This window comes from Saccostrea echinata, unplaced genomic scaffold (assembly GCF_033153115.1).
Source record: "Saccostrea echinata isolate AGI-Se365-2 ecotype Australia unplaced genomic scaffold, CSIRO_AGI_Sech_v1 ptg000054l, whole genome shotgun sequence".
NCBI lineage: Eukaryota > Metazoa > Mollusca > Bivalvia > Ostreida > Ostreidae > Saccostrea > Saccostrea echinata.
The window spans coordinates 25,796,525-25,823,011 of record NW_026889803.1 but is presented as its reverse complement, the minus strand read 5'-3'; the positions used below and the strand labels follow the sequence as shown (position 1 = coordinate 25,823,011).

At 34.4% G+C, this 26,487-nt stretch overlaps 1 protein-coding gene across 1 annotated transcript; it reads left to right on the top strand.

Annotated features, from left to right (window-relative positions):
• On the top strand, positions 1–25,677 carry LOC133172028 (RING finger protein 215-like). The gene is made up of 10 exons (XM_061306832.1): positions 1–328; positions 2,454–2,594; positions 7,173–7,244; positions 17,977–18,062; positions 18,279–18,324; positions 18,890–19,000; positions 20,022–20,141; positions 22,780–22,902; positions 23,007–23,109; positions 23,889–25,677. Exons 1-10 carry the CDS (start codon positions 14–16, stop codon positions 23,915–23,917), a joined length of 1,146 nt encoding a protein of 381 aa, XP_061162816.1. The 5' UTR covers positions 1–13; the 3' UTR covers positions 23,918–25,677.
• Positions 25,678–26,487: the final 810 nt, after the last annotated feature.

The following is a 26,487-nucleotide window of genomic DNA, read 5'->3' as shown; positions in this document are numbered from 1 at the left end:
TTAGTTATGCAAAATGACAGTCGTGTTTATTTCAATTCAACTAGCTTTTTTGCGAATACTCTTTTGTCGCAAGAGAAATATCACCTCGATTTGGTATTTACTACTGCCCTTACTTGTTCCAACACTTGCAGCACCAGGAAAAAGTGCAGTTATTGATGTCTTTAGAACGGAAAAGTTAAATAGTCGTCCACAGCTGTCTGCCAGATTCAAGACAGTTGAGTCAACAACAGCAACAGACTCGAAACATGACAATATCATTGCAAAAAATATTCGAGGAAAATTTGCCGATGTTGGAAATGTTAAAGGAGCAGAAGGAAGGCTGCATATGGTAATTCAATAACCACTGATCCTAGCTGGTGATCTATCATCGTATACCCTGAAGGAGGGCTCCAGACTTGCTCCAATTACAATGGTCATGCGCATTGAAGTGGTAAAATTTTTCTTTTGATTGGAACGTTTTGGTCTATTTTATAGAATGTTGATTGTTACATAATGACACTCATTTCTTTAGATAGGAGAAAGCAATATTCGTCGCAACGTTTTAAGACCCCCCTCTCCCGGCCCACTCTCTGCGCTGAAATGGGGATTTTATGAAGTTAGGAGAGAGAGTGAGAGACTGCAGCTTCTGTAAAACTCTCATACTGTAAAATTCTCATACTGAAATGAATATGTATGTATACATTACCTGTTCTACAGGTATTCTAAAGAAGCATATATGTGAAAAAATTTACGACATTCGAGGGCTCTCTCTCTCAATGCAGACTGGCATTTGCCCACCCACTCACCTCTACAATATGCCATTTTTTATAACTTATGGTTGTATGTTGGTTTGCCCTAAAACTTGTTCGCCCTTGACACCGTCCACCCTAATTCCCGTTTGCCCAGAATTCGATCGCCCTAAAACTTGTTCGCACAGGGTCCGTTCACCTTATTTATATTGCAGAAAGTTGAATAATGAACCAATGGATTTTTTAGATAAATTATATGTACATTGGTACATAAATTGCACACGGGAGACAACAGTCATATGCATGTGGTCACACTATAATATACCTGTACTATCAAAGACCCGACAGACCAACAGAAATTAACGTCTAAGTCCTTTATTTGTTTTCAAAACATAACGCAGATTGTATGATCCCCTAAATTACAGTGACATTATTAAGTATAATTGAATCAATTAAGCATGTAAAGAGCATAAATATCATATTTGAATTATTTAATTAAGATTACGGTAGATAAAAAAGAATACTGTAGCAACATTTGAAAAAAACACCAAGTCGTAAAATATTGAATAAAATTAATAATAAATGTTGAATGATATTTACTATATACTGTATATATAATAGGGCGAACGAGATATAGGGCGAACAAGAATAATGGCGAACGGACCCTGCGCAAACGGACTCATGCGAACAGGTAGATAGGGCAAACAAACCTGATACCATAACTTATATAGGTTTAATTGACTTTATAGCTATAAAAGAGTTCAAAGGGTGAAGAAGAATTATTATTATTTGTTTGAGTTGAAATAAATAAGAACATAAACCCAGGGACCTTTATACTAACGGGATAGGCAAGTCTCGCGATATCTCGTAAGTTGCAGGACTTTGTAAGTCAATTTTAATTAAATACATCTCTTTTGCTATCAAATATTTCAGAATAAAATCTTAATTTATCTATCAAAAAATTATTCAAGATTTGTTATTAGCACTGTTTTTATTCCTTATCTTAGTAGTTACTGTAATTACTTTTATTGAATTTCAAAAATCAGTGCTAGCCCCTGATTGGTCGTATTTCCAAGAAATCGTCGATTTTGGTGGTTGTTTACTTAATATCTAAATTATTTTATAATATGTTCTTTAAAATTTATTAAATATCCATTCTGATACACAAAAAGAACAAGCTTTTTACTGGGGAAAAACGTAGTTTGAAAAATTTGCAGTGTTGTGTGTGCCGTTTTGGGTAAATAAACATGGCGCTGAAGGAGTTGCCTATCCCTTTAGTATATAGGTCCCAACATAAACAGCCTTCTCCTTTTTGAAGAAATGAGCATTTCATTATGTAACAAAGAATGTTCAAAAGAAAGCTCATTAATGCCACTGCTCTCAATGTTCCATTCAAACAGAAAATTTTACCAACTCAGTGTGCTCATTGAATTGTTATTAGAAGACAGGTCACCTTACTTATATCATATGGATTATATGTACTAGTCATTCTTAACAGACTTTTCAGCAGTATATAAAATTAGTCTCATATCGCAATAGCTTTTGATAGTGATTGATGTGCACACCCAAAATCCTAAGCCTAAACTTACACTGTTCAATTTGCTTGCATTAGTGTTAATATTATTGTAAGTATTCATATTAACAGTAATAATTAAATAAACAGAATTACCAAAATTAATAAGTTTGTTTAAGACATTATTTCTTTTACACTGTAATTTGTTTTAGTTGTCTTCTGACTGTAATAGCAATGATGAGAACAGTTTTGCCAGACTACCAGAGAACTGGCTTGCGGTTTTCCATCTGGGAGAACGTGGTGGAAGCTCATCAAACAATTGTCATACAGAATCCTTATCCATGATGGACAGGGTAGGGGCATCTCAGATATTTATGATAATTACACAATATTATGTTTATGCCTGTTTAGGGATGGGTATCGGCAAAAATTTCGTATCATGATACATCACGATTTTTTCCCAAAAATATCAGGATATATCGTGATATATTTACACACAATTTTTACTACAATTTCAAATGAATTTCCATAATATTTCTTATTTAATATAAAGCATGTTTGGATGCAGTTGTTTGACTGTTTCAACATTTTTTACACTTCCTGTAATTGTCATTCAATAGTCTGAACAAATAAATGAATAATTTCCGGAATTTATAGTTATGTACTAAATACCGGTATTTTAGTCCCCGTAACATGAAATGTATCATTACACAATAAAAAATCGGGATATACTGGTATACTGATAAAATCGCACATCCATATGCCTGTTAGAGAAAAAATAGAAATAGGTAATGCTAATATGAATAAATATTTGTGTAATGAAAATGAATTATCAAGTTCATATAATTATATGTCAGGGTAAGAGAAAGAGAGAGAAAGAGAAATAGATGGTTAAAGAAAGAAAAAGGGGGTATCATTTTGGCCCATGGACCACTTATCAGTTATGTGTAGTAGTTTCTTTTTTTGGACATAGATTCTGTAGATTTTTTAGGGGTTTGTGGGCAGTTAGGGGTTGGAGAATGGGGGAATGGGTGGGTGGGAGAATGGAATTTTGAATTCTCATAATCCTTAGATATATAGCAGAAGTAGTTAAGGCCCTATAGATGTATGAATTATAAAGATAAGGACCTAGATCTGAGATAACATGTATAGCTTCAGCAACACTCTCAGAATCTTTTTTCAAACTAGAACATACCTCATGCAGTTTTTGTTTGATTTGAATGAAACATGATTGAAGTGGAAACATCAAGTTTCACTATTAATAAAAATTTTTCGAAATATTTTTCACTTGTCTTATGTAAGGAATAATTAGGTCTTTCCACCTTTCTGTGGAAAGACCTATTGATTTTCTTCTGTTTATTATTATTATTAGGTCTTTCCACCTTTCTGTGGAAAGACCTATTGAAATGCTTATGTTTATTATTATTATTATTATTTTTCCGTTACCGCCTTTTGAACCGAAAGACTTTTCGAAGAACTTTATAGTTCATGATACTCGACATCAAAAGTTATTTCGAAAAACTACCCAACGAGTATGACCTATGACCCCTTTCGGAGTTCTTGCCCTTTAAACGAAAAACCTTGTTATCGCTACTCCTTCGAAATCATAAACCGCAGAGGTACGAAACCTTAACCAATGTCTTCAACTAAATGAGTACTCGCTTCAAGGTTTCACTGCGAAAGCATTCGTCGACCCCTTTTATGAGTTATTGCCCCTGGACGTTTCTCATGTTTACGAATAATGAAAAACTTTTCTAAATGACAAGTCGTAAAGACATGGGACCAACTGCATAAGATTCTTTGACCTTAGACCTTGAACTTAAGGTCAAGGTCAAAGGTCAAGGTCATTCAAAATATAAGAAAATTAGCTCTTTTTATAGCTCTTTTGTCTTTCAACATATACTACATATCTTTGCATATTTAATATGTCCTTCTTAAAGTATTATAAAAATTTCATTCTTGTCCCCCAAGCTTGACCCATTCAAAAGTTGTCATCCCTTTCGCAGTAAAACCTTGTTATCGCTACTCCTCCGAAACCGTAAACCGTAGACATTCCAAACCTTCATCAGTGTCTTCGACTCATTTAGTACACTCTTCAATCTATACAGTGCGAAAGGGTTCTTCGGCCCCTTCTATGAGTTACTGTCCCTGAAAGTTTTTGCTGCTTACATTTAATGAACTTTTTTTTAAAACGGTGTATCCTAGAGACATGGGACCAACTACATCGGCATATTTGACCTTTGACCTTGAAATATAGGTCAAGGTCAAAGGTCAAGGTCATTTAAAAACATAAGAAATTCCTTATATATGTGTACAATATAGCAATTCAGCAAATGACCTTGAACTTTGACCTTGACCTTTGACCTTGACCTTGGGTCAAATGGAAAAGTAAGGACATGCATCCAGCTCCAGTATCAGGAAAACCATAGAAAGTAAAGATTTCTTGGTTTTTTTTTTTTTTCTTTTTGTTTCTTGTTTTTTGTTTGGTTTTTTTTTTTTTTTTTTGTTTGGTAATGACCTTGACCTTTGACCCTTGACCCAAAGGTCACAATCAGGCTTAAGGATGTGGAAGTAGTTACAATTCTTAGTTTAAAAGAGGCATAAAATAAATAATTCAACCCCCCCCCCCCTTCTTAAAAAAAAAAAAAAATCACATCAACAACAACGTAGAATATTACTCTAGAATTCAAACCAGACCTCGAATCGACACCAGATTTGGTACAAATGTAGTATAGACCTCAGAGAAACTTTCTGGAGAGTTTTACGGTGAGTCCTATAATTTTATAAAAGTCTTGAAGTTTCACGGCAAAAACTACAAGTTCTATTGTGTTTGAAATTTAAGTGCAGGTGAACGAAGAAATGATCTAAACCTTTTATCGGCTATTTCTTCAGATATCGTTAGTAGCATTCGATTCTCCTGATATGATACAACATTTTAATACCAAGCATTCTCTCTTTCTTTTACATTTGGAATTTATTTGATTTTTATTTAGAATTAATCAGTTTCCAGAAATAGCGATTTTCGGTATATTAAAAACCATTCTCGCTTTCATTGTCGTGTTTCCCTTCTAAAAATGCATGTTGGGAGTTTAATTTGTGATACACATATTTAATTTAACCCAAAGAAATGCTTATTTAAATGTTTCATATTTATTTCAGGATATTCAGTCAGAAATGTTAAAATCCGAACCCGATCTTTTAAGCTTACAACAAAGCTATTTACAAAAAATTCAGCATGCTCACAATATCCATGAATCGGGCTACAGTCCATTAATACATTTTCATTAGGGAACAGTGTTAACATTTTCTCACGCAGCCCGTCCCTTGTTATTTTATATACTGCTTGCAAGTTCAGGAACTATTTCCTTTTACGGAACTTCTTTCTTCCCCTACCGATTCTAAAAATACGCTTGCATTTCTTCTATAGTCTTAAACAATTAACTTATGTATGTTATCGGAATGCGTGGCCGAATGGTTAGCGCACCTACCTTTCAATCCAAGGGTTTTGAGTTCGAGCCCAGCTGGAGGAGCATATTTTTTTTTTTTTTTTTTTTCATTTTTTGCATTTTTCTTCTTTTTTTTCAGCTCAGATGACACGGAAACACTTAAAAAGGTGGAAAGGCCTCTAATTGTTCTCTGAACAATTAGTTTACTAGTTATTATTATTATTATTCTTCTTCCGCTGATTTTTTGTTTCGATGTTTATCGAAAAGATTATTCATTGACCGTAAAGGTCATAAAAAGTTAGGAACAAATTTGACCCAACGCTTATAACCTATGATCCCTTTCGCAGTTATTGCCCCTTTCGATAGAAACCTTGTTATCGCTACTCCTCCGAAACCGTAAACCGTAGAGGTACAGAACCTTCACCAATGACTTCGACTAATTGAGGGGACTCTTCAATCTTTTCATTGCGAAAGTATTCGTCAACCCCTTTTATGAGTTATTGCCCCTGAAAGTTTTTGATGTTTACAAATAATTAAAAATTTTCAAAACAATAAGTTGTAGAGACATGGGACCAACTGCATAAGATTCATTGACCTTTGACCTTAAAATTTATGCAAAGGTCAAAGGTCAAGGTCATTCAAAATATGAGAAATTAAGTTCTTTTTATATCTCTTTTGTCTTTCAACATATACTAAATATCTTTGCATCATTTATATGTCCTCTTGAAACTATTTCAAAGATTTCATACTTGTCCCCTAAGATTTACCCCTATTAAAGTTATTGCCCCTTTTACTGAAAACCTTGTTATCGCTACTCCTCCGAAACCGTAAACCATAGAGACACAAAACCTTCACTAATGTCTTCAGGGTCTTTAGACACAACTTCAATCTATTCAGTGCGAAAGTATCCGATGACCCCTTAATGAGTTATCGCCCTTTAATGTCTTTGCGCTTACTATTAAACCTTATAACTTTAAAACTAAAAGTCATAGAAGGATGGTGTCAAGTGCAATGTGACCCATGACCTTTGACCTCGAATATTTTTTCAAGGTCAAAGGTCAAGGTCATTTCAAAATTTTTGAAATTTTCATTTTTTCTATCTTTCAAGCCATTTATGGATTCTTTTTGTATAAAAATTAACTTTAGAGAGTTAAATATGAGAAATATATGAAATTCAATGAAGGTGGAAAGACCTCTAATTGTTCGAGAACAATTAGTCTACTAGTTAACAGTTGAATTTCGTCATCTCAAACACCTATACCTCAATATCATGCAGGGATATGTCAAACTGCATTGGCAGTCCCAACCACTTATTCTTTATGTTTTTCCCCTCTTTATCTCAAATCCCTGGATATCTCAAAGATTATTCCTTGAGAAACTTCATGAATTACTTCCATTAGTCTTCAGATATAGACCAATAGAGCTAAGGTCTCCTCAGAGACTTCTGTGCTTCATGTGAGTCTACTTTTGCAACTTTTTTTGCAGATGCAGAAAGCTTTAGTGTTTGGAGCTTCAGCCATTATCATTCTGACATTGAACCCAAAGATTTTAAAGGAGGTAAATACTTAAAATTACAGTTGAAATTCAGTATCTTGACCACTGATATCTCGAAAACCATGGATATGTCGATGTGATTTGAAAGTCCCGACCACTGATTCTTTAAGTATTTTACCTTCGATATCTCGAATTCTCAGATATCTCTAAGTTTTTTCTTGGTCCCATCGAGTTCAAGATAACAAGGTTTGACTGTATATACTTATTGGGTTTTTTTGTGTAAGCTGATTCCAAAATGTGCAAATGTTGATAATATCCAAGATTTTTTTTTTAATTTTTAAAATTTATCTTACAAATATTCATATTTAGTTCACCCATATGAAGTGGGATATACTGTAAACCAACTATTATTCGCGTCAACTTTTATTTGTGATTCGTCAGTTTGAAATCAATCTGCGACGATTAGTTTTTGCGACTGAGGAGACATTCTCTACAAATACGATGGAAAATAAATGCTTCATGGCGATTTATATTCGCGAGTTAAAGTTGGTTGCGAAACTCGCGAATATTTCTTGCGCATAATAATAAAAGTTGGTTTACAGTAGTTATTTTTAGATCCTGCATCTGCAAACCCCAGATTAAAGTTCGAGCAGGTCTGTTTTCCTAGTAATATTAATTAACATTACCTGCCAGTGGACATACTGTAAACCAACTTTTATTCCTGTGCGAGAAATATCCATGAGTTTTGCGACCTTCTTTAACTCACAAATATTAATTAACCATTTATTTTGCTTTGTATTGGTAGAAAATGTTTCTGTCGCGAAAATTGATCGTTGCAGTTGATTTCAAACTGCTGAATGGCGAATGAAAGATGACTTGAATAATAGTTGGTTTACAGTATCTTTTATGGATGATGAAGAAATCATGAATGCATTCTACAAGACTTCCCTTGGATGCTTAATCTGACCTATATTTCTGAAATAGAGGCCAGGTTAAAGATTTTGGAGCTGGTCTATTATTCTAAATCATGTTAGGTCCTATATCAAACTTAGTTAAGTGATGCAATGTCAGACTATGGATGCTGCATCTACCAGATTTTTCTAGATGAGTAGACAGGTGGATGTTTTTGAAAGAAGTCCATCTGCAAAATAACTATAAACCCTTCATGGACAAAACTTGTATGAATAAACTTGTTCATTTCAATATTTCCACTTACCTGCCTCCTTAACTATTTGCAATTTCCCTCTAGTTCCCCATACAATGCGTCGATAAATTTTTAGAGTCACTACGGTATTACCTCCAGTTATCCCCCTTAACTATAACTCTTCAGTTTTCTCTCGACGCCATATTGGACATGCGGTTTTCCTCAAAAATCCAAGTTCATTTCAATATTTCCACTTACCTGCCTCCTTAACTATTTGCAAAGGAATTTGCAGCCCAAACTGGAGGAGGTGGGAGAGGAAAGAGTAAATGGTAAAAGTACATAAAAAAAAATACATAATTACCTAATTTTGCTTCCCTCTCCTTGATGAGTCCAAGATTGCTGCCTTGGCAAAAATGGACTGATGATCTGGAACATCCTTCAGATAAAATGACGTAAATGTAGATTCAGATGTCCAGTGCGCTGCACGTAAAATCTCCTCTGAAGATACACCACAAAACAATGCCCAGGAAGTTGACAATCGCCTAGTGTCATGTGCTCTAACTAGATTTAACGTTGATGATTCTGCATTATCATATGCGAAACGAACCATGCTAACTATCCATCTCGCAATGGAATCTTTTGATGCTTCTTTGTGATTATTCTGTTGGTAGGTCACAAACAATCTATTTGACTTCCGAATCATTTTAGTTCTATTGATATAAATCTTCAAAGCACGACAAGGACACAGTTTCAAATCTTCTGAATCTGTGGCATATGAATCAAATGCAGGAATATAAATAGGGTCCCAAGGTCTATTTATTGTTTGTGTCTTTGCCAGGAATTCCATATTAGGTAACATTTTTATCCCTTTCCTCTCTATTCTAAAGTGACCATCATCTAAAGTGAGGCTATGAATCTCGCTCACTCTAGACGCTGAGGCAATGGCTACCAGAAAAACAGTCTTAAGAGTCAAGAACTTTAAATCCGCTGACTCTAAAGGTTCAAATGGTTGTTTTGTGAGAGTTAACAAAACCAGCGGTAAGTTCCAGTTTGGTGTTAACTGACGTACAGAAGGGTGTTTATTAAATAAGCCTTTCAACAATGATGAAAGTTCTGAACTTGTTCCAATACTGCTTCCATTCTGATGAACTATTGCTATTGCTGATTTATAACCAGCTATAGTCCGTGGTTTACACTTTCTCACCTTGAAAAGGTAAATAAAAAATTCTGCTAACTCTGGTACAGATGTTGTAATGGGATTGACACCATGTTCTTTACACCAACTGTTATATATTCTGAGTTTTGCATCATAAACTGTTTGTGTAGATGTCTTTCTGGCATTTGCCATAATTTCTGCAATTTCTTCAGAAAATCCTCTTGACTTGTGTTGCAATTTGACAGTTTCCATGCTACAAGATTGAGAGTTTCTAGGTTTTGATGAAAATTCTGATTGTGATTTTGAGACAGAAGATCTGGCCACAGTGGTAACTTGACTGGTACATCGATCAAAAGATCTATTAACTGAGGGTACCAAGACTGCCTGGGCCACATTGGAGCAATGAGTAGTACAACACTTGCCTCTTCCCGTATCTTCTGTAAGACTTTGGGCACAAGAATTGGTGGTGGAAATGCATAAGCATACATCCCTTTCCAACTGGTTGCTAGTGCATCTACTTGAAGAGCATTGATGTCTGGAACTGTCAAATTGCAACACAAGTCAAGAGGATTTTCTGAAGAAATTGCAGAAATTATGGCAAATGCCAGAAAGACATCTACACAAACAGTTTATGATGCAAAACTCAGAATATATAACAGTTGGTGTAAAGAACATGGTGTCAATCCCATTACAACATCTGTACCAGAGTTAGCAGAATTTTTTATTTACCTTTTCAAGGTGAGAAAGTGTAAACCACGGACTATAGCTGGTTATAAATCAGCAATAGCAATAGTTCATCAGAATGGAAGCAGTATTGGAACAAGTTCAGAACTTTCATCATTGTTGAAAGGCTTATTTAATAAACACCCTTCTGTACGTCAGTTAACACCAAACTGGAACTTACCGCTGGTTTTGTTAACTCTCACAAAACAACCATTTGAACCTTTAGAGTCAGCGGATTTAAAGTTCTTGACTCTTAAGACTGTTTTTCTGGTAGCCATTGCCTCAGCGTCTAGAGTGAGCGAGATTCATAGCCTCACTTTAGATGATGGTCACTTTAGAATAGAGAGGAAAGGGATAAAAATGTTACCTAATATGGAATTCCTGGCAAAGACACAAACAATAAATAGACCTTGGGACCCTATTTATATTCCTGCATTTGATTCATATGCCACAGATTCAGAAGATTTGAAACTGTGTCCTTGTCGTGCTTTGAAGATTTATATCAATAGAACTAAAATGATTCGGAAGTCAAATAGATTGTTTGTGACCTACCAACAGAATAATCACAAAGAAGCATCAAAAGATTCCATTGCGAGATGGATAGTTAGCATGGTTCGTTTCGCATATGATAATGCAGAATCATCAACGTTAAATCTAGTTAGAGCACATGACACTAGGCGATTGTCAACTTCCTGGGCATTGTTTTGTGGTGTATCTTCAGAGGAGATTTTACGTGCAGCGCACTGGACATCTGAATCTACATTTACGTCATTTTATCTGAAGGATGTTCCAGATCATCAGTCCATTTTTGCCAAGGCAGCAATCTTGGACTCATCAAGGAGAGGGAAGCAAAATTAGGTAATTATGTATTTTTTTTTATGTACTTTTACCATTTACTCTTTCCTCTCCCACCTCCTCCAGTTTGGGCTGCAAATTCCTTTGCAAATAGTTAAGGAGGCAGGTAAGTGGAAATATTGAAATGAACTTGGATTTTTGGGGGTAAAATCCGTGTTCATGAGATATTTACACTTACCTGCCTCACCCGCCCACCTCCCCTCTCGAGGAAGTTGAAAGGTAAGAACCTTTTAATTCGTCGAGAGAAACTGAAGAGTTATAGTTAAGGGGGATAACTGGAGGTAATACCGTAGTGACTCTAAAAATTTATCGACGCATTGTATGGGGAACTAGAGGGAAATTGCAAATAGTTAAGGAGGCAGGTAAGTGTAAATATCTCATGAACACGGATTTTACCCCCAAAAATCCAAATCTAGGGCTGCATTATAAACTTCCATACTATTGTTGGATGCTGCACCTGTGAGATACATTTTCCATATGCGTGCATGGCCATGTTTTAGCTCTTAGGGCAGGTCTCCTCAAAATTTACTTAAAGCCCAACATTTATATACTTGCATTGTTGAAATATTTAAAGATGAGAATTACTTCCTTTCCATTTTTCAGTCCGGATGATAGGTGATTATCAAAGACCTTAATATATTTAAAACAAATGCCTTATTTATTTTATATGTTTTATTCGAGTTGGCAGGTATTGTCCACAGTGGTCTACACAACAGTGGGGCAGCCGGCAAACTGGCACATCCCCCAACATCAACAATTAAGTTGTGCCCTCCCTGACGGGAAAAGTAGCACGCTGGGTTGACCTCAATCGTGCTACGGACACATTTCAACACAAATTATCTTTAATTATATTAATTATAATTAATTATATCAATTATATTACATAATTTTGCTTTAGATTTACTCAATATGAGATATAATTTTCAAAGTCAACATCACATATATCAACATCAACCATCACATATATCAACATCAACCACAACAAGTCAAGAATATAAATAGTTCAATGGTTAAATTGAAGGTGACGATTTTGCCACATGGGCACCGCAGGTGCCCACCGCCACCTGGTGGGGGTAGGCAGCTTCAATTTAACCACCCACCGTGGACCCCTAGCCTACTCAAAACCCTCAGCACCCCACCCACTGTGAATACCACTTTCTAATTGTCTCCACTACTCAATATATCTTCAATACAAGATTAAATCAATTCTTTATCAGCCATCCCTGCTGTATTAAGATAAATGATCTAGTTTCCCTACAAATTAAGTATGCCTGAAAACACCCCACCCCCTCCCTGGAATCTAGTACAAGTTTTTGTTTATTCTGCTTTGGGTCTTTTTATTACCCTAATATTTTTAGTAACGACAGGTTATTATTACTGAGGCATGAATAAGAACTAAACTAGCCTGGTGTAAGAAAAATTTGTAAATAATTTCAATCTCTAATCCCCACTTAACCTATTCTTGTATTTTTATTTATTTGTTTATTCATTTATTTATTTATTTAATTTATTCATTTTTTATTTATTTTTTTTTTTAAAGTAATTTGGAAAGTTCTAAACTACTTTCTAGCTGAGATTGCAAACAAGTAATAAACAGGCACAAATCCCCTTTTACCCCCCCCCCCTTTTTCCCATCTGCATATGGCTGCAGTTCCGCATTCTTGACAATGTTGCAATGACAAAATGTTAAGTGATATCACATTCCCACTTTGTAAATTCCAGAATAAATTAAGGGATACCTATCTCCCTGCTATCTTTATTACCTAATCTGGAAAACCATTTTTGCTCAACAGTAGCTGTGCTGGTTCTAAAGGAATGAGGTCATACCACTTATTTCTGAAACCAAGCTCTGCTAAAGCCTCTCCATTTAAAATTGATTAAAACATATACTAATTACCTTCCAACCCAAGAGTCTTGAGACACAATGGAGGACTATGAAATGTTTCCAAAGTATTTGTAAATGTACATGTACTGCACCAGACATGAAGTACCTATAGGACTAAATTGTATATTCCAGACCCTTGCCCAGCTGATGCTCTCTCAGAAACTGCAACTTGTCACCTTAAACTTCTTACTTCAGGAATACTGAAACTGTAACATTAATTCGGAATGGGTTACCCCCATCCCTCACCCCAAGGCAAAAATATGGTTAAGACTAGGTGGGGGGGGGGGGGGGGGGGATATGGACTTAATCTGTTTTAAAGTTGTAAATATGCATAATTATATGAAGGCCAGCATACAAATTAATTGTCCAAGTATGAGCTAAGGCAATGGCAACCTATCCTTTATTTAATACCCTAAAATGCTAGGGAAGTTTTGCTAAAATGAATCTTTAACTCCCTCAGATTTGCAGTTGTACCCACCAGCTGATACATGGATGTAAACTACAGGTGACTCTCGATGGCTCGAACTCCGATCTCTCGAAGTTCTCGATCTCTCGAAGTGAACCTCCGGTCCCGTTTTTTTCTTCTATATAAGTAAGCAAATTTACTTCCTATCTCTCGAACTTCCGATCTCTCGAAGTTCTCTATCTCTCGAACCAAGACCTGGGTCCCGTTACACACATTTCATTGTTTTTTACTCGCTATCTCTCGAAGTTTTGATTGCGCGTGTGCACACGCCGATCAAGCGTAAAATTAATGCAGCTTAGACTTACTTTGATAACAGTGTACGCCTCGGGCTGGCATGGAGGTGTTAATTGGATGTTTACATAGATGACACTATACCTGTGAGCATCCGAGTGTTGATATAATTAATTGGTTACAATTGATATACTATAAACGAATTGATTCACAACTTATTTTGACTCAACAGCGAGACGATAATTTTTAGAAAATAATTTAAGAGACGTGTTAATAATTTTTCATAGATTATGAAGTTTTATATTTAGTTTACATAATCCCAGTATGACAAACACTGCACAAGAAATCCTATCTGAAGAATTGAATACCCATTTAATACGAGAAATCTGGTGAAGGACCCGATGAAGCCCTGGGGGCACAGGTACTTGGGTCTTGGTTTATAAATATGTATACCTATTGATATGTAAAAAAAGTACTTTTTACATATCAATAGGTATACATATTTATAAACCAAGACCCAAGTACCTGTGCCTGGGGGTAGCCACGCCGACGATCGCTATTCAGGTTTCATGTAATTATGAAATGAGAACAAATAAATACTGAAAATTAAAGAGATCGTTTTATTTATTCAAAATACGATCACTGTTGTTGAAATCAAGTGAATTACCTGTAAAATACGAATGAAAACGTGCAATGACATTATCGACATATACTTCCGGTATTTATAATAGTAGAACAATAATGATCGGAACTGAAAATTCCGGATTTTATTCACTTTCCGTCTCTCGAACCCCTCGATCTCTCAAACTTTTCTTGCGGTCCCTTGAACTTCGAGAGATCGAGAGTAACCTGTATATATGCATTGAAGATGCATCTGAATAACCTTTGACATTAATATATAAACATAATTATAAAAGTACATGTATGCTAACTGCTTAGTTGAGGGGTGTACACCAATGACATATATGTAATTGGCAATTGGGTTTGAACTGACATTTTTCATTGGAGAAATGCCCATTAGATATATGCATGATATGTGTCAGCAGTTTTTGTAGAATTGCTGTCTTTAACAAACCCGTCGCCTCATTTCTGAAAACTACATACAAAACATTGCAGGAAATGGATCAGATTCTATTCAATTCAGGTCTGTGGAACAATATATGTCTAACCCTCTTCCCCCTTCAACCCCAAGAATTTGCATCTGCTTGCATAGCAGATTAATAGTAAATCTTGCCTTATGCTCAGTTTTTTTTTTTATGTTTTATATTTCATGATGAATAAAACCAGTTTCCCAAACATATCACCTTTTGTGAGTTTAAGAACCGTGAATTAAAATTTGAACTAAAGCAATTTTTACCTGAGTTAAATTTCAAATCTTTTTATTTTATTTTTCCCACTTAGAGACACAACAGAAACCATCAAGGACCAAAAATTATGCCCCAATTTTACATAATGTTTTATTATAGCCTTTTCCCCCCAAACTGCTTGACCATTGATCAATGTTCCTTCCCAACCAAAAAAACAAAAGATTCACATCCACAGCCCTGTCCCAATATGCCAGCATTGACTGTAACAATTTAGGAACCCTATAATTTATTCATTTGTCAAAACTAAGTTACTCAAGTAAAATTGTAAAAGGTCAGGAAATTTAAGTTGCATAATCATATTTTAAGGTTAACCAACCCTCTGATAAGACAGATAACTCAATGGCTTAACTGTGCATATTTCTAATAAACTTGTCAAGTTAAAATGTCTCCTGTGACAATTTTATCCTGAAGCTCTGCTAAAATTATCTGCATTTCATTTTACCTATTTATTTATTTATTTTTTTATTTATTTACTTAGACTATTTGTATAATTGTATTTAATTTGAACCTAAAAGGCCCTTGTGTGCCTAAAAATATCAAACAAGACCAGAAGCTTTTATTACATTGAGAGAAAACTCCCATGATGAAATTAGTTCCTACATGTAAAATCAAACACTTTCCCAAGCCTAAATGAGAAATATTCTATATAATGTGAAAATAATGTAAGTTTATTTGAGTTTTTGAGGTTAACTTGAGAAGGTACAAAACTTTTACTTAACACAACTCTATAAATTTATGTATCATACCCAAGGGGCCTTAGGGGGCAGGAGAGAGAGGACAATAAACATGTTATCATTAAACCTTCAATCAATTAAAGTACAGGCTCTATTAGAGAAGTTCATGATTATGCAAGGTGGACACAGTTTTGAAAATGACCCAATAGCCCAAACCTCCTTGATTTCCTTTATAATCTTAAAACTGAACCAATGAGCAGACACAGAATATATATCTGAAACATGTCTTTGACCCCATCTTAATTAATCTGAACCCATTTGATATCCGACAAGCAAAACAGTAGCTAGCCTTGATAGAATTTTAGCTAATTATTAAAAATATGGGGAATCCTATCTACCCTAACTGGTGAACAATTGTGTTTTTAAATTGCGATGCCCTTCTATTATCGGTCTGGTGGAGGCCGAAATTGTCCTCCTTGCCAAGCCCTATAAGAGAAGTGATATCCTGATAGGTGAGGATGCTGCTGGCTCAAATTTGACTGTATTGTGGATTTGGACAATGTACAATTCGACTTAGGGTGCTCATGCCTCCATTTTAAATAGCCTGAATTGCTCATTGTAATGCTTCCATCCAACTGATATTTATGTCTCAAATATATTAAGTCATCATTCATTCATTCATTTTAACCTTCCTAGAGCTTTGCCACTACATGTGACAAAAGTAAATATGTGGAAAATTATATACACATCTACTTATGTTTTATTCATATACATATTATAATGCATTATTGTAATACGACATTGTAAAGCACAACAACTTGCTCTGCATGTATTTTACTTTACATGATTTTATATCACAATTAATTACTGCATTTGTATACAAATGTATCTTTTTCATCCCTCTTGGGGAGGGGGGGGGGGGGGGGGGGGCTTGATTGGAAATAAACCATTATTTATGTATACACTTAAAAATAAATACAGTACTTCCCTTTGTGAATTCCGCTATATAACCTTTGGATGTGCTGCAATAGATTTACTGTATTCTAATTAATTTTCAATGTGTATTTATTTACTTACTGCTTTAAAGGTACAGGGTAGCACTATCCTTGTACAATAACCTTTTTTTGTCACTAAATGTTTTCAAGTATTAAACTGATAAATATATATAACAAATCTATGTTACAGAAGCCACTGTGAGAATAATATGGATATTCCCCTAAATACTGTGGCCAAGGGACATAAGTATCTAAATATCCAGATACGTTTTTTGACCTTGAAGAAGGGTATCGAATAAATTTGAAGTTTAATAATCATCATTTTCACGATGGCTCTCTTTTTAAGATTATTCAACTAAATAACATTTTATTTATTCAAAATTTGTTGATGAAATTGGTTATTGCCATTGTTATCCCTTGTAACATGTGCCAGTACAATGGAAGAATGGGGTGGCAAATCAATCTGTTTCCATCCAATCAAATATTCGCCATCGAGCAATATAAATGTCAATAAAATAATTAATGCTACTTATTTTGCCTGAAAATTAACTTTAAAAAACATAAATTGTGATAGACTATTTCAAAATACAAAAATTAAATCAGATACTTTCATCACCCACCTTTCACTTTCATTGATGCATAGAAAAGGGGAGATAACCCGGAAACATAGTGACTAAGTACCGACACTGTATGGGTGGATAACAAAATTCCGACTTTTCTCAATATCAGTTTCTCGCAAAATAAGAGGCGAATGATGACATTAATAAAAGAGGAGAGCTTTGATAACGACGCATATTGTGAGACGAGCTCAAATATGCGGTATTATATTTAATCTTTTATGACAGGTATCTGTAGATGCATACTGGTAACTTTCATTTTCATTTTGGATGCTGAAGATTAACTTTATTTTCAAGATGAATAGATGTTCAAGTTTGTAGGCTTAAGGGGGTCATTAACAAGGGAGGGAGACAGACTACCCAGAGTGAACCATGTGTCTGATTGAGCAACCACCACACTCATTCTCATTTGACTCTTCTTTATCAGTGGATCAAACCTATAGGCCATATTTTATACAGAGATCACTCAAATCATCTTACTGATCAATCATTCAGTACTAAACCTTTTCCTCATTGACAGATGATCTCATTAAAGTGTATAGTCTTCTTCCAGACTATTGGATAGGGATATGTAATATGTATATGTTTATTTTGTTACAGTTTGAGGGTAAAAAGATATGTATATGTTTATTTTGTTACAGTTTGAGGGTAAACAGATATGTATATGTTTATTTTGTTACAGTTTGAGGGTAAACAGATGTTTTCTTGTCCTGTGATTATTGTGGAAGCTCTAGAGAATGTCACTAACTTTGTTAGTATTCTAAAAAGGTAAAAATAAAATGCTTGAGTTTACATGCACTTTACTGACAAATATCTCATAAATCTGTTTTTGCCACCATTTGTAAATTGCAAAAAATTGAAATGGAAAAAAAGTGATTGCAAAATCATAGGCTGCAGTACCCATAAAATGTCATGTACAGTCAGTGTAAGGACAAAATTTTTCACCCTGTTAGTATACACAATAAACTTAATAATTTTTTTTAGTAAAATCAAGATAAAGGCCAAGGTGTACCAAGCCCCGAAATCATCAGTAAGTGTTCTTATATACTTGTATATTCTTACTTGTGTAAAAGTGTTAGGACTAGGTATTGTCATGCTAATGTTCTGCTACAATTAACATAAAGTTTACTGCTTCTCATTTTTTTTTCAAAGTCTACTGAGTGAATAAAAGTGTTGACCATGTTTTCGTAATATGAACAATTTGAACTTGATATTGTTAAAAAAAAAACTATATAAAAAGTTTGTGCACTACGTACATTGTATCCATTGTATAGTGTCCTGTAAGCATCTTGTCAAATTAGATATTGAAATATTATCCCTGGGTTTTAGTGAGACAGTGAAAGAGTTGGTACTTGGAGGCATGTGAATTTCTGCAAGAATAACAAGGCTTCCATTTGTAAACGTGACCTCAAGCCTCTCAATGTATCATATACTAAAATTATTGGTATTTATTTGTTAATCAGGTGAGCATTGTGGCTCATGGGTCTCTTGCTTTACATATTCAAGCTTGAATGTGTGTTTCCCACTACTACCAGGCCTTAATTAACTGCTAGAATTACAATCTCATCAGAGATTTTTGATTTTTTTTTTCTAAGTTTCCAACACTCACCTTGTGGGCCTCATGTGGCAGACCAACCAATGGCCACAGTTACCATGAATGGGATGGAGTCATTTGTATGGGAACTGAAGAAGAGATAAGTGGAAAGGTCAGATACTTATACTAATTAATGACATTTTCATGTTGATTCTCATACTAATTAAAGAACCCTCTATACATTGCACCCTAAAGAGTTATAATTCCATGGTATTTTTATTAAGTTAAAGTGATCCGCCCTTGGATCTGTAATGGTTTGGGCTGTATGAACTGTGGACATCAGCCTGGGTGTCTCAGTGGTCAGAGCACCTGTCTAATCATGCAGGGGTGCTGGGTTCAATTCCCTTTTCACTCATGAATTTTCTCCTTTCCTGTTACATTTAGTGCCATTGACTACCTCTGGACTTGCAGGTGAATGTCCTATCAGGAGCCAAAGCATCTGGGTTGTGTGTCTTTGGGGACAATTTAAGGAGGGAGGAATGTAGTGGTTTGGGCTATATGAACTATGGATATCGACCTGGGTAACTCAGTGGTTAGAGCACCTGACTAGTGATGCAGGGGTGCTGGGTTTGATTCCCACTCCAGCCATAATTTTTCTCCTTTCCTGTTAAGATCTGAAAATAAATGTGTATTACTCAATTTGAAATCAATTCAAGCATTCTTAACATTTCGGTAGATTTCAGTTAGATGATTTTATTGAACACTTCATTTCATATACTTGTCAAATTTAAGTTAGGATCGAGCAGTGATTTCTCAACATGTGCAATTGTCTGAGAACATTTTTTCTGTGGTACAAGTGCAAATGGTTGCCACCCATTATTGAGAATAACTTCTCAGCAATGGTATAATTAGTATAAAAACAATGGCCCAACAATTAAAATAAATTTTATAGTGACCTGGTCTTATATCTACTATTTCCTAATTATTTCCATGAAGGAAAAACCTGGTCCTTCTTTTGAATAGACTTGAATACCCTTCATTTTAGGTTAAAATGGTCACATAAATATGAAAAGCTAACAGAGCTTACAGTTGAGCATCTGTCAGAACATCTTTTGTCAGCTTTTAACTCAGGTATTCTAAAAATAAACTTTGTTAATGCTCAAAATATTAATCACTCTTCTTGATAATTTCAGGCAGAACCTATAAGCTTTTGGAATTTTTTCTACTCTGGAACATTTTTGATATTGATGTTACTGGCTATCAAGTCAAGAAGAAGATTGCAAGATGAATGGGGAGAAGATAATGAGATTGAGGTATGTTTCATGAATGAAATTTGTGAAGACTAAATGAACAGTGATCAATTTCCTGAACAGGACAAAAAAAAACATGGACCTGTGGAAACACTAGAGTCAAGATCAGATGCCTTGGAGGAGTAAGCATCCCTTGTTGACCAGTCACACCTGCCATGAGCTCTCTATATTGATCAGATAACCAGAGTAATCTGTACAGAGTAATTAGTATAAAAACATTGGCCTAACAATTGGTATGAAACTATCAGATAAAATACAACACAAGGATAGATTTTATTTTCAAACAAGGTCATTATAAGTGCCATGGAATTGGGGAAATACTGTTCAACAGGATTGTTGAAAGCCCTGTGCATCAACTTACTTGTCAGTAGCTTGCCTCATTAAAAAATTTATCTTGTTCTGGATTTTACTCTTGGTTAATTTATGAAGATTCTAAAAATCTAGCTGTAATCTTGCTCTTGGTTATATATCAAACAAATAAGCAATTTTTAACCAATATCTAAGCAAAATCCAGATTTAATTTTGCTACAGCTTACCTGAGCCAAAGGCTCATGTGAGCTTTTCTGACCGAAGTTTGTCTTCCATTCTTTTGTCTGTCTAGCTGTCTGTCTGTCCATCTGTGAATGTCTGTTAACTTTCCACATTTTTAACTTCTCCAAAACCACTGTGGACCAATTTCAAACAAACCTAGCATATAGTATCCTTGGGCAAAGGGATTCACATTAGTTCACATAAATGGCCACATCCTCTTGAAAGGGGAGATAATCAAGCAAATGCAAAAATTGGGTGGATGTCTTCAAAAATCTTCTTCTCAAGAACCATTGGGCCTGAAAAGATGAAACTTATATAATAGGGATGGGTATCTGCAAAAATTTCGTATTGTGATATATCACGATTTTTTCCCAAAACTATCAGGATAAATTTTGATATTTTTACACAATTTTTACTACAATTTCAATCTATTGAATTTTCATGAAATTTCTTAAAAATATGCTATAAAAACATAACTTTACTTTTTGATTTTTTATTTAATATAAAGCATGTTTGGATGCCTTTGTTTAACTGTTTTCAACATTTTTTACACTTCCTGTAATTGTCTTTCAATAGTTTGAACAAATAAATGAATAATATCCAGAATTTATAGTTATGAACCAAATACCGGTATTTTAGTCTCCGTGTCACGATACATATCATGCAATAAAAAATCGTGATATACCTGTATACCCATAAAATCTCACATCCTTATTATATAAAAGATTCCTGACATGATGTACCTAGATTCAATTCTGTTCAAATCATGGCTCCTGGAGGTAGAGTGGGACCACAATAGAAGATCGTAGTTTTAAATAGGAATGTGTAGGGAAAGTTTTTAAAAATCTTCTTCTCAAGAACAGCTTGGCCATGATAAGTGATATTACAATGCAGGCATCTTTAGGTAGTGTAGATTCAAGTTTTTAAAAATCATGGCCACAGAAGGTTGGAAGGGGCCACAATAGAAGATCAAAGTTTAAAGTTACATAATGAGTCAAAGTCATGTGTTTCTTTTAAGATAATTGTATCATAAAACAAAAGATTTATGTGAAATATGACTAAAGAAAAGTTTTGACAACTGAACTGCACTGTAAAGCAAGAAAAGAACTGCAAAATGTAAATGCCGGAAAAACAGAGGTTATATCTACCGCTTTGTTGTTATCGTCAATGTCAACAATGTCAAGGACATGCGACTTTTATTTTTAGTGTGAAACTTGTAAACAACATTGAATTGGAGCAAACAGAAGTGAGGAATAAGTTCTGGTCATCTTTATTGAAGATTGTATCAAAATCCTTGGTCATCCGATATTTATATCTATGGAATTCTTCAACTTTTCTGTGCATGGGTACAATAAAGAGGAAGAAGTGAAGCAATATTTTTGTGTTGGGGCAAACAAAAATTATTTTTACTTTTATTTTTCACCAAAAAAGTAGATTTTTAAGGTTCTAAAACCTGCAATTTTCTGAAACCTAATATCTTCAAGAATTGAACAAAATTTGCATGTGTCATCCAAAAATTCTATTTTTGTCAGTTTTCCCCTTTTTTCCATCACAGTGTCACTTTGACATTGGACGTATAAAAATGTTCTTTAAAATTCTTCTTCTCAGGAACATCAGGACCATGATTAATATTAATATGCAAGCATCCTCAGGTAGTGTAAATTCAATTTGTTCAAATCATGGCCTCCGGGGTTTCAAGTTTCAATGGGGCCACAGTAAAAAAATCAATGTTTTACATGGGAAAATTTAAGAGAAAATCTTGAAAATCTTCTCCTCAGGAACAGAAGGGCCTCAGTTAGTGTTAAAAATATGCAAGGATTGTCAGGTAGTGTAGATTCAAATATTTCAACTCATGGCCTCTAGGGGTAGGAGGAGCATAATAAGGGATCAAAGTTTTACATGAAAATATAAAGGAAAAATCTTCTTGTAAAGAAATAGGAAGGCTTTAATTAGTCATATAAATACGCAAAAATTGTGGGGGTAGGATGGGGCCACTATAAACAGTAAAACAGCAGGGCCAAGGTGAGCATGTATACCCAGTTTCTAAACATACCCAACTTTGATTTTGTTCTTTGTGTAATCTAATACATGTACATGTATTACCTTTCAGTCAGCTTTAAGGGATTTGACTTTCAAGGCCCTATCTTCTATGAAGACAAAAAAAGTCAAGAAAAATCAAGTCAGTCCTCATGATTTGTGTGCTATTTGTTTGGAGTTGTTCAACAAAAAACAGGTGTGTTCACTGCTATATATACTCTACAGACATTTATGGAAATCATTCTTGTATGAAATGTTATCAGACACATATTGTCATATACTGGATTCTCAACTTTTCAGAAATTGAGAGTGCTTCCATGCTCCCATGAGTTTCACACAAAGTGTGTAGATCCATGGCTAGTAAAAAATAGAACCTGTCCACTCTGTAAATTCAACATAGTCAGTAAGTAAGATTCCTTTTCATTGAGTAAATAGAGTAAGATCACAATTCTACAGCTAATATTATACTGTAGACGTACTTATTTTAGCAATAACCATTTTTTCAGCACCTTTTGCACTACTTATTCTCTGCTAATTCATGTACGTGTTAATATGATTACCAGGTTACTAAAACCAGTACTTGATGTTTTAAAGACTAAAGTGGGCTAATGTATGAATGTGTTAATAGATTGCACTAAATTTTGATTGTGCTAATTATGTACTTTTACAATAAATGCCAGCAGGTGCTTATTTCATTGCTGCATAAGTAGTTCATTCTTTATATAACTGATGAAGATAGTTTTTCAAATGCTTTTCTCCTATAATCAATCTTTCGCCAAAGGTTTCTGATTCCCTTTCTCTCTTCACAAACCTTATGAGGAGAGTAGCAGATCAGAAACCCTCGGCTAGCGAAGATGCCTATAATCATGCTTATCTCTTGCATATTTTAAAAACATGAAATTCAATTTGTGTGAGTTGTTAACCAGCGTTTACTACAGTACCAGTATTTACAATTGATGAACATTGGTTAAGAAAAAATCCAAATTGTTTTTTTCCCTGAAGTATTGCATAATTTAAACACAAGGCAATTTAAAAAAGAATATCCTACCAAAAAAATATTAATATTGAACTTTCACAGATAAGCTCATGTATTTTATTAATTACTGGCACCTTTTAGTATGTTTTATGGTATTTTGTTTATGTATACACATTATTAAAAATGTTATACCATTTTCTTTTCAGATGAAATGACCAAAGAAAACAGTATATGAGGAGATATTTTAAGATAAATATTTATCATGTTGCTTTTAACTAAAATGGGTGCTACTGTAATTTTGATTTGCAGTTACATGTAGCATGCAAGAGTATTGATTATATAAAATTCTTTGTTTAATTGGTATTAAAAATTTATAAGAGAATGTTTACTCAAATTTAGCAATATTGAAGATCTGTGATTTTTATGGGGTTTATATTTAGGCAGTGATCTACCACACATTATACAGTGCCAACAATTCTTAAATATCAATGAAATATATGGAGATAATGAACAGTATTCAATCTCAAAAGTCCATTAAACAATACGAAATAGGAGCAGAGCTAACACGGACCTCCAAAACATCAGAGGTGGGATTAGGTGCCATGGAGGAGTGAGCATCCCCTGCCAACCGGTCACACCCGCTGTGTGCTCCTTGTCATGATCTGGAAATAACGGAAAAATCCATTGACAAATCAGTGTGTAAATAATGGCTTAACAATTAGTATGAAAAAAGTCAGTCAGCATTTGACTCAATGATAAATTGTATTTGCTGAGTGCTGACAAGGTCATTGTATCGACCATAGAACTAACGCAATGATGACTTTAAATGGGACAGCTGATATTCTTGTTTCATCAACTTGTTTGTCAATAATTTACCTTGTTTTAGAAATTGTACTTACATAGAGCATGCTCTTGCGTATCGAATCAACTGAGAGATATATACCCCGTATGCAGGTGATGAAAGTATATTGTTGCATAAGTAAGGGAAGTTGACGATTGGAAAGTAAAAGTCATCACGTTTATCATAAAGCTTGGTTTTTAGATTACCATTAACGTCTTTTTCAAGTAAAATATCCAAATATGAAACAGATGTGTCAGACTCTGTGGTATCTTTTCCAGGATATATCATATCGACATAAGAATGGAAATAACCATTGTTAATCGACAATACGTCATCGATATATCTAAATGTCGAGTTGAAGGCCAGAGCAAGTGTTTTCTTCTTTTCATATATAAGATTTTGGACAAATTCTGCTTGATATGAATACAAAAAAAGGTCTGCTATTAATGGGGCGCAATTGGTTCCCATGGGAATTCCAGTAGATTGTTGGAAGACCTGGTCTCCAAAAACCACAAAGATATTGTCAATCAGAAATTCAAGCATCTTTTTAATGTCAACTTCAGAGTACTTGTGTGTGCAATCAGAATGTTTTTTAACAGAATAATTTTGCAAATGACCAATGACAAGGTAAGAAAATATAAATCAGATCTGTACACATTCAGCATTTGTACTCGAAGATCAAGTGATTACAGTAAAATGTGGTTATAACGAACATGCTTATAATGAATTCATGCTTACAGCAAATGATTTTCAATTCCTGTAGTTTTAAAATGTTATATAAGATTGAAAGAATTATGGATTACTTTTGTAATGAATTAAAATTGTTCACTCCTGACACTTTGCTATAAGTGTTGTTTTAAGATTGGGGTTTCAGCATAAATCCCCCACAAGTGCTCCATATCTGGCATTTCTTACTGAAATGTGCTTTCATTTATGACTAATTCAACAATAGCTTGGATAACTGTAAAACGATATTGAACTTGTGAAAAGGATGAAGTGAAATGACTTTTGATGAAGAATATCTCACTCACTCTCTCTCTCTCTCTCTCTCTCTCTCTCTCTCTCTCTGTGTGTGTGTGTGTGTGTGTGTGTGTGTGAAATAATTGGTTTTGTCAAAGCAATCAAACTGAAAATATCTATTAGGGATGGCTATATGCAACCGATTATTCTGTCGGAATGATGGCAATCGGTTAGAAAATCTGTAATTGGTTTATCGAATATATTAAAATATATTTAAATTTGAATACAGTTTTCTTCCATTTCATTTTTAAAAATGAAACTTCTGCATAATGAAATATATGGTATTAACGAACAGCATATTCAAGCTCAAAAGTCCATTAAACAATACAAATCAAGAGCAGAGCAATCATTAACAAGAATGACTAAGAACCTACAAATACCTTGCCCATTTGTGCAAACTATACTGAAACGCAAAAGAAACGCAACTAGCTGTAATCTACAAATATTTGAACTTTTAACTAATGGTTTTCAAAACTGATTACAGTTAAGTTAAACTCGATTTAAAAGCATCAAAGATTTGATAACAATGTTAAATGATTACCTTTTAACTTTAGAAAGTAACACATGACTGTTAAGGGGGATGTCCGGCCACCTTAGGTGCAATGAAAACAAAAAGTAAACATTTCTTCAAATGACTAAAGTACACTATAACTTGATCAAATTTTATGTCATTAGGATGAAGAAACAATAAATATGCATAACTTAATGCATGTTTTGCGTAAATAAGTTACACTTTGGCAGAAAAATGCTTTTGATATGCACTTTAGAACTGCGCAGCTACACACTTTAATAGAGCCCTAAAAAATCCAAAAAAATATGCAAAGTGTGCCTTAATGTTCTCCCTACAATCATTTGTTGAGAAAATGTCTAAATTTTGCACTGTTAAATGGTAATTTCCAGTTACAAACAAGGCACTGGTGTCTTCAAAATGAGTGTAAAGAACC

What these genes read in the sequence shown, in the direction of transcription:
- LOC133172028 (XM_061306832.1), top strand. Translation starts at nt 14, where the DNA reads ATGACAGTCGTGTTTATTTCAATTCAACTAGCTTTTTTGCGAATACTC. An exon ending in ACCAAGCCCCGAAATCATCA is followed by an intron (nt 18,325 to 18,889) that starts GTAAGTGTTCTT and finishes TTTTTTTCTAAG; the next exon opens with TTTCCAACACTCACCTTGTG. An exon ending in CTGTAAATTCAACATAGTCA is followed by an intron (nt 23,110 to 23,888) that starts GTAAGTAAGATT and finishes TTTTCTTTTCAG; the next exon opens with ATGAAATGACCAAAGAAAAC.